General features: G+C 37.0%; 1 protein-coding gene across 1 annotated transcript; it reads right to left on the reverse strand.

The window, feature by feature from the left end:
* Positions 1–419: 419 nt before the first annotated feature.
* On the reverse strand, positions 420–12,236 carry LOC109037842 (uncharacterized). The gene is made up of 9 exons (XM_019052667.2): positions 12,039–12,236; positions 10,698–10,936; positions 9,447–9,573; positions 7,629–7,754; positions 6,719–6,928; positions 5,948–6,076; positions 4,241–4,414; positions 3,119–3,199; positions 420–2,166 (listed from the first exon to the last, which is right to left on the reverse strand). The coding sequence occupies exons 2-9, from the start codon at positions 10,843–10,845 to the stop codon at positions 1,443–1,445; spliced, it is 1,719 nt and encodes a 572-aa protein (XP_018908212.2). The 5' UTR covers positions 10,846–10,936; positions 12,039–12,236; the 3' UTR covers positions 420–1,442.
* Positions 12,237–14,136: the final 1,900 nt, after the last annotated feature.

Below are 14,136 nucleotides of genomic sequence, written 5' to 3' on the forward strand. Positions count from 1 at the left end.
AAAAAATGAGATGAAAATCTGTTCCAGGTTTAGGAAAATGATGTAGGTAAATAAATTTCTTTTTTTTAAGTAAAAAAGAGATGAAAATCTATTGCAAGGTTAGGATACCAATGGTGCATTTTACATCACGCTATAGCAGAAAGAGAGCAAATTATCACATGACAGTGAAGATCAGGACAAGATCCAGTACATTTTTTGCTCTGCCAATCAAAGTCAATTTTAATTGATGTCAATCTACAAGAGAAATCCACCAAAGCCCCAGAAAAATCCATCTTGTGAAAAGAGAAAAAAAGAACAGTATGTTATACTGTCAACCTTTGCACCATTGTGCATTCTTCATGGAACCCATATTGACTAACCTTGCTTTTATACAAGGATAAGATTGCAGGAGTAAAATTGACAAAATAAAACGTCCGAACTCAGAGGGGAAACAAATAAATTTATTGGTTGATTTCCCAACTCTAAAACATTGTTTCCAAGACATCACATACTTGCAATTGAGGTGGAGGGGAATACACTATGAAACTAGGTAAAAGTTGACCCAGCCCTCAACTCTGACAAGCAGCAATTGCACTATTATTATTGAAACTATTTTATCAAATTACTTAGCTGTAATTAAGCAGCAAAGGAGGACCGTAAAACGTTGTCACACAACAATGTAGATCAAGACTTGATCCAGTATATTTGTTGCCCTGCATTAAGTTAATTTTAATCCCTGCCAGGTGAAATCCACTACAGACAAAGGAAAATCCACATAGTGACAGGAGAAAGAGCATAAACAGTGAGTGCTTTAGTTGTGAATCTGAATATAAACGATGGCAAAAGAAATGATAAGATTCATACTGGTCCACACTTTCTGTTCACAGAGATTTGATCATATTAACTGCCTGTCTTTGGCAAGCAGACACAATTAAGGACATGGCTTACAAAATCACCCATAAGAGGCAGAAAAAGTACAGTCTTGAGAAAAACAGAATTAAGTTTACTTTGCCCATCAGTGATCAGAAATCCGGCAAGTTGTTTTCTTAAACAGGAAGTCCTTTTGGTACTCAGTACCATCCCCCACTTAGCATAAAGCGTTCGCCCACCGAGTGTACTCTTTTTCTTATTGTCTATGTAGTCAGTCGCTATTCTTATGCCATTCCTTGTAGTTGTAAGTCTTAGAGAATTTCCATAAATCTTGTAGTCACAATCCTGCTTGCTTTCCTTTTTAGTTAGACATTGTTCTTCACCTTTGTTTGAAGGTGACAGTTGATCTTGGATTGACCAGGATCATCTTTCAATACTATCTTCTCTTGATTATGAAGAGATTTTCCAAATCTGCCAGAAAATTGGCTCTTGATAGATGTGATGCATTGATGAAGCTTGCTGGCACACCTAATAAGATCTTCAAGACATTAATGAACATTCATAAACAACAGAGCAGTTGCCAGAAGCATGCATTATTCTTCCATTACAATTTCGATTGTACCATTACTTAATAAATTTTCATCTAAACTAATTTCTTCAGAGTTGATTTCATTTGTCTGGTCATGCAGGAGAATCAAATTCTGCAAAGCTTTATCTTGTTCTGAGGGAGGTTCTGTTGGGTTATTGGCAATTTGCTCATCCATATTGATCTTCTTGGCCCTCACCCATCGCCTCAGAGTTGCAAGATTAGGTAGGAGAAAAGCAAATCTATCTTGGAGATAATTGTAGGCAGCAGTGCTCTCAGCTTTTAAGGCAAGTGCTTGTTCTACATCTTCAGGCGTCCAGCGAGACCGACTCATCGGATCATCAGCAAACATTCTCTTCAACTGGCCTGTGGTGAAATATTGCTTCAGCAGTATTGCATGTTTTTTGAATCGTTCCTCAAGTTTCTCCTTGTCACTTCTTAAGGCACGATTTTCATTTGCTAACTTTTCTTTATCTTTCCTTAAACCAGCTACTTCACGATTCAGTTTGGCATTTTCTAACTTCAAATGTTTTATTAATTCATTATCACTTTCAATATTCCCCCCTTTAGCTGAGACTAACCTTTGGTTTAATACTACCATCTCTTCTAAAGCGCTTGTATACTTGGTGGCAAGGTTGTTCAGTTCATTCATTCTGGTACTGAGGACTCGTATTTTCTGGTCGTTCTCTTCCCATTTTGATCGCTTTAGAATGATGTATTGAGATGAATTACTGGAAAAAAAGAAGAAAACTAATCTTTAGGAAAAAGGATGTTTTCATGCGGCTTCAATACCTACTTCTTTCAGAGAAGATTTGAGAAGTATGGTATTGCATCTGTTTTCACGCAGCAGCTTGATACAGGGTGACCTATACCATCCATGCTTACTAACTTTTTTCTTGATTATTTCTAGTCAGGCGAGGTTGCAGATGTTAAGGGCAAATAGGGAATCAATCCTGAGGAATAAGATTTCATCATACCGAAGCGCTCCCCTTCCTGCCTCTTTTTGGAGGATAAAAGAGGGTCCTGATTTTACAAATTGAGGTCTCCAACAAAATTTTGAAAAAATATGCAATTCCATCAAATAATAATGAGCTTGATAAAATAAAAATTAAAAAAATATTTCTATAAAGGTTTGCTTATGGACCGATTTTTTATATTTTTTATTTTCTCAATTCCTTGAGCTTAAAATATGGAATTTTCCTCCTATACAAGACTCATTGCAATAATTTACTTATTAGTTGGAAATATTATAAGTAATCCCAGAGAAGGAAATATAAAAAATATATGTAGCCAGGATGTTATGAAATCGTGTAAATTTCAATGATGAAAGTGTTTTGACTCATGTTGTCTGTCAATTTCAATTTTTCACAAAATTTTCTTGAGAAGGCCGTAAGGACCCTCCTAATGTGTCTATCCTGGATCTCCAAACTTGACATTGCCTTACCAGTTCCTGAATCCGCTAATGTAAACAAGTATATTATTTGCCGAAACTTGTAATTTGTAAGACCGCTGAAGATGGAAAATTTATGTTCGAAAAGATAAAATCTTTATATTTTCACAACAAACTGACTTTGAATTTTTTACATTTCCTTTGCAAATTCTATAGGACATTCAAATGCAAATCACGTTGGGGTTTGAAAGGAGAAAATTAATAAAAAATTTAGGAAATATCAAAGTACCCACCTTGCTTTTAACTTTCCAGAAGACTTTATTGATACATTGTCAGAGGCAAAAGATTCTTCGGTGATAGTGTGGTTATTATCTCTGGAAAAAAAAAAAAAATTCGTCAAAGAAGGAAACACAGAATAAGTATATCTTAAAAAAAAAAAACGCTTTCCAGCCACAGTGGAAACGAAAGGTAGATTTCGACTAATCGTTTCAATGAAAACAATTGCGCCTAATGAGCCTGACAGATCGCAAAATCGTCCCCCTTCCGACTTGAGATTTTCCGGATAAGGGGTGGTTTTAGAGGGTAGGTGAATATGGGTTGTTTTGAAGGCCACGACGAGACGAGTTTTTTGACGTATCACCGACTAAGATCGGACGAGTTTGAAAAATCATCCCCCTTTGGACTTGAGATTTTCCGGATAAGGGGTGGGCCGATTTTCACAAAAAAGGAAACTTAATGTTGACCTCATAGCAGTGAAGAACCATGCTTAGTTTCGTTTTGATCGTATTGATAGTTCCGAAAAAAAAAACGGTCGCAAAGTTTCGTTAGATCCCACTTATAGATATACAAATATATATCGTACTTTTTTTATGACCTACATTTTTGAACTCAGGGCTTCAGGGTCGATGCTCTTTGAGCGAAAATTACGAGGTCGTACCGTCTGTAATAGGTAGATATTTCTTCGAAATCTACCTAAAAGAATCTAGTGCAGTAGCACCCCAGTACTCTGGCTAATGCAGCCCTGGAGAGGAGCAGCACGGGAGAAGTGCTGTTCGTTTATTTGCTTCATAACCTTTTCAATTTTTCTTGTTCAGATTTGTTCATCAGCTAAAGTTTATACATATTAAGGCTATAAAAATAAGGGGAGTAAAATTTATTGTTGTTATGGAGTATAGAACCGAATAAAAGTTGTAAGACTTGCTACAATGATTGCTGGAATAGTGACTATTTCACTGGGATACTTTCTCAGCTGCCCAAGAGTGGGTCACTTTTTTAATCATTAAACGTCAAGTTGACAGTATCAATTTTTTTAATAACTTGATATTCTCTCTTTTCCTTGTTATGAATATGCAAATTGCAAAAACAAATTCAATTCAATATTCAACACAAATTCAATACTCAATTCTGGTACTTACGAAATAAATGACATGTATGGAATTTCTTCAGAAACTAATTCTCGGCTTTTGGGAAGTAATAATCTGAGTTTCTTTGTAGGTGGAGGTGCACACAATGATTCAGTCACATTATCCTGGCTTAAGTTTGATCCTATTGTAGTTGTTACCTCCATTGGTGGGGCTGGCAGAATAGTGCTAAAAATGTAAATGATCTATTAGATAATAAAGACCAGTTGATGGGAACACAAGCTGAGAAGTATCATTTAGTGAAAATGAAAATGTAAGGTGCGCGAAATTTGCAGGCACCTAGAGCAAACCCAGTAAACAGATGTATCACTGATTGAGAAATCCGAGGTGAAAAGAATCAGGGTCTACACTACTGTGGTGGATACACAATCACCATATTTTCCAAAAAAAGGAAACATCTACCTAAATATTAAATGTATACTTGATGTAAAAGCAGTTCCTGATATTTTGTGCTGATCAATGAGATTTGACCATCAAATAGCATTTTACATCATGCACCACTGATCTACAGAATGAAAAGTTTGACACATGTTACCGATGCCAAGGAAAAATCAGGCAAAAAGTTGGATTAACTTTTATTACAGCAGCTTTTTTTATTGCAACATTTTAATACACTGGCACTACTGAATTCAATAAGAATTACAAGAAAAGTTGTTACAAAATCATCTGTCCCGGGTAAACTTGTAGTGACCTCTTTAAAGATGACCCTTCTTGGGTCCCAATTACATTGAGGATATCCCTCAGTCCATATGTGGTGCTGCGATGAGGAGTGCAGTCTGAGGTATTACCGGTAGGCGACAAGATGAAGGACTGGCTACATAAATTAGTTTGTATTGATTCATACCATTTTCCCAGTTTTTACATTGACTTTCCAAGGTGGATTCTAGACCGAATAATTGCAATGGGCCCGATGCAAACTTTTGCTAGAGCAAAAATAAGAGTTGTTCCCTATAGATAATGCCTCAAAAATTACGATGAGTGCATCGGCAAAGTCTGAAATGCACTCATAACTTCACAATCTGCATAAGAAATTTGCGTTTTTTTGAGCTTCCCGCTTCAGAAACGATAATACGGCACAGGTGAGCATTTTGTTAGAGGAGTCGCTCCATCGTCGGCAATATTCATCATGGCCGACGCTTGCGCAGTTCCGCGGGTAATTCGAGGAGAGTTCAAGGTCAATCAAGGCTGGCGAGGAAAATATGAACGTAAACACGCCGATTGTTATCTGGTCTAATCCTGTTGAGGTGTTATCTCATCCCATCACACGTGTTTTGGCGTCGGCTATGATGAGTATTGCCGACGATGGAGCGACTCCTCTAATAAAATGTTCACCTGTGCCGTAGTATCGTTTTTGAAGCAGGAAGCTCTAAAAACCGCATATTTCTTACGTAGACTGTGAAGTTATGAGTGAATTTCAGACTTTGCTGATGCGCTCATCGTGATCTTTGAGGCATTTTCTACAGGTAGGTAACAACTCTTGGTTTTGCTCTAGCAAAAGTTTGCAACAGGCCCATTGTTGACCAAAAACTAGCGAACAACCGTTAACTGTCTTCGACTCCTCTCAACTAATTTGTTTGCTACGCTAGCATAAGCTGATTGTCATTTAAAAAAGTGTGCGATATCTGATTGCAAAAACATCCCTAACTCCCCTTCTTCAAGGAATTTTTAATATGGATGCAGGATAAATTCGAAAAAACGAACCTTAGAGATTTAGAGCTGAAGTCTGAGTTTTTAGGATCCACCTCTGCAGAAGTCGCTTTTAAGCTGTTGGTGCTAGATGTTGAATTTGAATTTTCATTTCTGTCTTCATTTTTTCCTTCTTTTAAGAGACTACAACAAACAAACAAACAAAAATAAATTTTGAAGTGGAAATAAAATATAGTGATATTGGCTGGGTGCAATCGGATTTTTTTTATTTTTGTTACAATGAGCTATTCCTACACCATGCAGCGAAACGATTTCCCAAAAATCTCCTTCAAAATCCTCAAAACGAATAACTGATTGGGAAAAGGGCACATGTACCACTTACGGCAAAATAGAGTTAATAGTGAAAATGGACTCTGAAAAGTCCTGAAAATTTTACACCTTCCCTACAAATTTCAATGGATGGAAGAAGGGTATGGATAGTTGCCCATTTTTACAAGGTAAAAGTAGCAAAAAAAGTCAAACTGCACTTGTGATTGGAAAAGAAGCAAAGACACCGTTGAACTATCTGTTTCAAAAATGCTCAAATGCACAGACAAAGGTCCAAAAAACGAGAAGACTGAATATTCATCCGAAGATCTGTGATAAGAAAATTTTAAAGTCTAATAAAATAAGAGTTTCTGAGATTTGAACTCATTTTCATGGTAAGCCTTGGGGTGGACCTACTCTGAGATTATTTAGCTAAATTGCCAAAATCACCTGGGAGAATGGTTGCTATTGGGTCTAATACAAATATGTTGAAATAATTGCTCAAAGAGATATACCCACCCATGAGATGTATCAGAGGTGGAATCCGTTATTTCTCTTTCACTGGTTGCCTGTATAGAGGAGACTTCACATGATTTTAAATGCTTTCCTGCAATTTGCACGATTTTTGGACCAGCTACGTCTGATTTGCATCGGATAATGGGAATTGATGAGATCTTCTGATATCGACTGGATATTGACTTCCCCAGCGCTGACTCACTAAAAAAATACCTGAAAAACATAGTAGACAGTAAAACTACAAGACAGGTAGACAATGTGAAGGTTAGATAGGGATCCAATCTTCCAATAACGATGGCAAATCCAGACTTATCTCAAGTTATGGCAAAACTTGCTTCTTATGGATGTAAAATATCGAGTGTCTCAAAAACATAGCAAAAAATAACGAGAGATTTGAAGATACAATAACAGAGAGCATCAACTATGATAAAACAAAGGGCAAATTAATAATGGGTCGTTTTTAGCAAGTTGGACAGTAGTTCTGTACAAACTTTTTTTTCATAACAAGGGTCATCCTAAAGACAAGTTACACTTTTTTATTTCTCCCCAATTTTCGCAGCTACAGGAATCTGCAAAGAACAGGATTAAAGGTATGGAGGAGGTATTAAGGTATTCAATACGAAAGTATTTGAGAGGATCATCCTTATACTTCCAACAAGCTAAAAATAAATTTTAAACTTATCTCCTAGGTATCAAGAAATTGCTGTTTTTCCCTCAGCAATTTTAATGGCACTGGATTACTAGATCTAGATTTCAGCACTAAAAATTTCAAATAAATTACCTATAGAACCTACTGCTCTTTTCACTAGGCAAACCTGCCCAATGACCTGGAAAAACCTCAAGAAAAAATAAAATTTAGGTAAACAAACTTTATAGCAGTAAAAAAATTTTACTTTGATTCATCTTTACTAACCTTGGAGTTGTTGAGCATGCAGAGGTAGTTTTGCAGGTTGAAGCACTTTGAACCTCTGTAGTATCTAGGGCGACTGAGTTTTGATCTGCGGTTTGTGAGGTCTTTTCCTCTCCATCTTGAGGGGGACTGAAAGGAAAATAATAATAATAATAATAATAATAATAATAATAATAAGAATAGCAATATGGGAGCCAAACATTAATAATGAAATAGATTTAGAGGATGGCTAGAGAATCAAAGACTAGGATCAAATACAAGTGAATGGGAGTACGCTTAACACTGGACCACAAATTGGGCCAAACAACTAAAGATCGAAATCTGAAAGGGAGGAGGGTCATTAGAATGATTCTCAAGGACCAGAAAAAATCGAAAGACAAGGAAGGCAAATATACATGACTGCATCATTAGGAGTATATTAAACTATGGCAGTGAGGCATGGCATTGAGATAAGCAATCCCAAGACATTTTAATAAGGCAACCAAGATGGATTTCTGGTGATCATCCGGAATTTCAAGAGAGGATCATGTTCAGAACAAAGAATACACAAATTTATGGACTTCAATGAAAACACAGAACATGACATCTTCGCAAAACAGCTTATCAGATGTGGTCATGTGCAAAGGATGCCTGAGAGGGTCCTGAAATGGGTCCTCCCTGGCAGAAAACGTTAAGAATGCTCTGCCAAATTATGAATTGATGGTAGGCAGCAGAAATGAGCGAGTACCATTTGCCACACGGAAAAATAGATGGTAGTGGCTGAGTGGTGGTTAGGTGTTGCAGGGTGCATGGAAGTGCTATAAAAATAGCAAATGCTTACATATTCCTATTTATTCTAGTGATTGAAATAAGTCGAACATTTTGATGGTTTTAGAAATGATAATTAGGCATATCTAACCACTGATGAAACACAAATAACATAAAAAGTAGTGATTTGTAAATGTATGTCAAATAAAGTAATATCACAAGTCTGCAAAAAAGAAAAAAGAAAAAAAAACAACACTAAGAAAATGATGGTTGATTCTCCGGTAATTTTTAGCGCTAATTCTGAAAATGACTACAGTCTCCTCCCTTAGCTCGAAAATTTTTGGTAATATCGAGATTTTCTCTAAAAAACAGACATTTTTAAGGAAAATCCTATTTGCACGAAAATAAATGCATGGTAGGGGCAAATTGAGGTCATTTTGGGATTCAGCGGTCTAGTATTCACAGGAGATCAGGTATTGCAGGACTAACAAAATTTCCCTGCTGTGTCTGATGACGAGGTTTTTCCTGTAAAATGTCGTGGTCTGCCAATATACCCTCATGTAAAACTGGCCCTTTCGCTTCAACAGTACTTTGAAGTTTTTTGCTATTGACGAGCATGTACTGGTGGTCCTGGTTCATCAAAAACAAGGGTGCTATTGGAGGGGGAGCGAGGCGCAGGCCGGGCATTTGTCCAGTCCTGCATTTTGGGCTGGGCAAACTGCTCTAAACGACAGAAGAGGGGAAAAGGGTACGAAAAATCGTCAGGCGTCTGGAAGACGCGCATTAGCTGTTACCGCGGTGAGAGGCTGAGAAAAAATAGAAAAAGAACCTTGCCACTTTTTTGCCTGGCCCTGCAATAACTTGAAATGGTGCCCCTTATGAAGAGGGACCTCTTCCTTATAGAATTTTTTTTTTCATTTAATTTACCTGAAATGAAACAGAAAATAGTAACTTTTGAAAAGTTTCCTTGCAATGCTGTATAAAAATTTTGCAAATTTTGCCACAAATTCCAGCAGGAAATTGGTCAGCATCAATTTGAGTAAGCTCAGCAATTAGTGACAAATTTGAACTTACAGATTCAGGGTAGGAACAGCATCATCTGTGATGTTTCTGAAGTTGGGAGGACTTTTTAGACCAAGAGCTACATCAATCGGACGCTTGATTATAAATGCTTTTTGGAAATGCCGCGAACAGATTCTAGCTGAAATTGGAAAGTCACTTATAAAATACAATAAAATAATAGTCACTAATGAATAATAGACCTTCACATTTATTTGAAGCTGAAGGTACCTATACGACCAGAAATAAACGAAATTTAACTAGAAAATTAGTTAGGAATGCTTGCTTGGTTTTGTAAATTTTTAGGACAAGAGATCTAAAAAAGAATTTTCATGAAAGTATCACAGTGTGAATAATCTATGATACCATGACCTGGAAACTATTTATCCATAATATGATCCAAGAGCGTTCCTCATTAATTTTTGCAATGTTAAAACTCCATAGATATGGAATGAAGATAGCATGAAGGAAAAAGATACAATTCCTTGATACCTGCAACATAATTTTTCATAATTTAGGAGTTTAAATAAGTAAATTTATCAGTAAACACATTTAATAAAATTAAATCTTTGGCCGCAGTACTACCAGATATTTTCCTTAATTTACCTCTACAAAACATTTTAGCAGTGGAAAGGTCCAATTTTTTGAGCAGGTAAATGCTTTTTTTTTCTCCTTTTTTCTTTTTCTGGATTCACCTTAAGGTGAACCTCCATAGATGAAGGTGGTCACCTTCAGGGTTCGATTAGGGATAATTCAAGATTAGAGATAGCGCCAACAGTCACCACTGAGAATTTCACTTTCCTTCGACAATTACTGAAATAATATTGTACCTACTAATTACAAAAAGCAGAACCACAAGATATGGATTAATTTTTGCTTGATTTTTTGAGCCAAAAATATCGGCAATTAGAATTACAAGCACAGAGAAAGTACGGCTGAAACTTTCAGCTCAGAGGCGGCGGCCGAGCGCACAACGGAATCCCTCATGTTCTGTCTCTCTCTCTCCCATTGCCGCAATGGGAATTCCTTTCCGTCGTAGTTAAGACTTTATTTTTGGGAATTTTGAGAAGATTTTTTTACTGAGTGTTCCTCAAGTATGTTGCCATATCCCCTGGATCTCCAATCTTGAATAAGTATTACGGTTTTTATTATTTTGGCAAATATATGCGACTATTCTAAGCAGCGCGACGTTGTGGCCAAATCGCGAAATTCGAAGCCTGGATTCACCTTAAAGAAAGAGCTAAGCGGGTGAGGACTGAAACTAACCTGTACTGTAGTTCAAAGTTGATTCTGAGCTGCAAAACTGAGTCCATTTCTCTCGCATAGCACTGTCTTGGGGAAAATGATAAAATTTTATGGGTGAGCCTACACTTGACTTGGATAAACAACCGGTAACTGCACATTTCAGGGGCATTGTGTCGTTACTTATTTTGATCAGCCTAGGTAGATTAGCTTATTTAAAATATGGTCCAAGTCCTGCGAGGACCAGTATGGTGGTGGATATTCTGAGGGAAAATCAAAACAAAGAAAACCAAAAATTAGAATTAGGGTTACAACGAAATCTAATCCTTTCAGTCTTGAGTTCTTACACTGGAATATAGATTTATATTAGATAATTAATCTTCAACCTAATAGAGTTGCGACAAAAAATGAGAGAATCCTACTGTACTTTCTCTCAAATCATTGATTGATATCGGTGATTGTGATTCCAGAGAGCAATGAATCTTGTGACGAACGTGACTGAGCAATCATTTGATGATTTGTGCATGGGCTGGTCCAAAACCAACTAACCATACCTGTGGGCCGATTATTGAAAGTTAAAAGCAGCCCAATTAGACATTAGAGTGCGATGAATTTCATGGTTAAGGTGGGGCTACCTAGGTCTTGTCTTTTAGTGCTGACATGGTTTGAATGATCAGGTCGCTAGCCACTGTTTGAAGTTATTTGGTCAAAGTTGCAGAGAACACACAGGGTTGTGAGGAAAAATTGACTTTTTTACTGAAGAAAGTGAATTTCTTCCAGGCATGGAATTTTCAGTTGAATTTCTGGGCAAGTTTGATCCAATAAAACAAATTTGGGTGAATCGAAGTACACCCCAAATTTGCACATTAGAGTCACACTTTAATCGAAGGGAAAGATTATATAATGTATGCCAAGAAAGGGAACAAGGGTGATTACGGATGCAATGCATACATAGACGAGGGGGTTAGGTAGGTCTAAGTTTCCAGCTGTAATATTCACTTCTCTTAATTATTTCTGTAGTTGCTTTGCAGCCAAAAACTTCACATTTCAATCCTGCAGATTAAGAAGTCTCATAGTACTAAGTTTGTTTGGTAAAACTACTGCTTGAAAGTAAAAATTCACACTTTTGCGTACTTCTCGTAGCCCGGCCGTTTCCCTCCGCAGAATTTACTGGCACACTCTCTCATGATTACTTGCATGGCCAGAAATGCTGAGTAGGAATTGGTCTGTCCGTAGTACAGATACTGCAGGTAGTACATGATCAGCATTGGACAAACAAAATCATTAAACCATAATAAATCTTTCTTAGATAAGTAAACAAGAGACTCGAAATATAGGGTAACAAATGGCAAAGATGGCACTTACTCAATTACAATAAGCGGTCGGAATCGAAAAATGTACATCCATTATACTAATATGATCAGAATTTATTTCGAAAACTGTACATTCATTATGTTAATATGAAATATGAATTCGTTAGCTCAGATAATAAGTGAATGAATTTGAGAACAGATAAACTTTAATAACAACAAAAAACGACGGAAAGATGGATGAAAAGGAAGAAAGTACAGAGGAGGAGATTCGAACCGCTTCGCCATCTTGATGACGATTATACAATAATGACGTAGTGATTGGTCAATCTGTAGCGGGAGGTTTGAAATAATGAGAGACGTGTTCCGTGTGTCGCCCCATTGGCCCATTACGAAGGCCGAAAAACCATGCTCATAGCCCCCCCCCCCCCCCCCCCCCCCAAAAAAAAAAAAACACAGAAAACCAAAGAAAAAAAACCACTTGATCATTAGTTGAGTGAGTTTTGTCAACATTTCTTACACACGGACATGTGTAAATGCTCCGTATTATATAATATGCTTACAATTAGTAGGACATGGATGGTCGATGCATTCAAATTTTTTACCAAGCATACCGATATGGTGAAACTTCCAAAGCACGTAACTCGGTTTCCGATCATTCAGACTTCCTGTCATACTTCATTTTGTTTTTTTTACAAAGATTACTTACTTATGACTGCATTACTCCTCTGCTACTTGTCTAAGTAGTAAGTTTTGAGAGGGGAGAGATGGATGTTGCTCATTGATTTTACCTTTGACATAAATTAAACACCACATATAATGTTGAGACTATTTCCCCAGTGAAAATTAGCAATCCCCATATTTGGCAATAATAAAGCTTTACATCATAGTTTTGATGGTAGTGATCAGTATCCATGCTGCTATATGTTGTGGTGGAAGTTTTTCTTAGATATGTGCCTACAACATCTTAGTTTAGCATTATCTCTCTGGGCCACTTTTAGCAAGCAACCCTCTAATCAATTTAATTCAATTTATTTATACATCTTCTAGGACCCAATGACAAAATAGGGATCAAATAGTTACCTGAGCTTGAATAAACAGTAATGTTCATTGCCTTGTCATTAAATAGGTAGCTAAAATTAGGTCATCCCCGCCTGGCACAGACTAAGTTCGTTCACTAGCACACAAGGAAATGACCCAAAAAGTGGATTATTCTATATCCCCATTTTTCATCAATACCATAGCCCCATTTTACCATATCCAATAACCATGATTAGCATCTGGTTACCCCAGTACTCAGACCATCGAGACACTCATGAGATATTGGATAATGGAAGATATGGAGATATTTATGGTATAAATGCAATCCAAATGATCCCTTTTAGCATAGTTCCACAATGAGGTCTGCGGGGCGATTATTGAAATGATATCGACTGTATGTCGCCGCTTTGTCGTGTCGCGCCATCGACTAAGCAATTGCTCAGTCGATGGCGCGACACGACAAAGCGGCGACATACAGTCGATATCATTTCAATAATTGCCCCGCAGGGACTTCCTTTCTTTGCGGTTGTGGGTCTCTTTCTGTTGGAATTAGGCAGCATAGTGCCGGTGGTTTTCGGTGAGCTCTTGCAAGACTTGAGTCTAGCACACTATAAAGGGTGTTGAATTATTGGATATTGGGGATCTGATGTCTGTTCGTGAATTGTGATGATGAGATTGGTAACCTGCATAAAGCCATAAAGTTGATCGATTTTTTTAAGGCTGCCAAATTCTAATTTTACCTAAGTATCCCTTAGAAGTTTGATGAAAACTGAAAACTTTTGATAGTCTCTAATGATGGAATCATGTAAAGAAAACCATAAAACAAACTTGTAAATTTTGAGGATTCAAACTTGTAATAAAATTGTTAAAATATACAGCTTAGGAAATCTACTTCGGTTTTTGTTTTAAAATGCAACCTCACTCTTTTGGAAGTTCACTTGTTTTTTCTGATAAATTTTAACAGAAGTTTTGCCCATTTTGGGTTCTGTAAATTGAGGCACTTTTCCATCAATGAGTGTATAAAACGCTTTAACTTTTCTTGTGTGGAGCAAGCATGTCCTAAATCCGTGCAACAATTCAGAAATGGATAATTTGTTCAGGTGAGATAAGAG

The sequence above is a fragment of the Bemisia tabaci genome, chromosome 5 (assembly GCF_918797505.1).
Source record: "Bemisia tabaci chromosome 5, PGI_BMITA_v3".
NCBI classification, from domain to species: Eukaryota; Metazoa; Arthropoda; class Insecta; order Hemiptera; family Aleyrodidae; genus Bemisia; species Bemisia tabaci.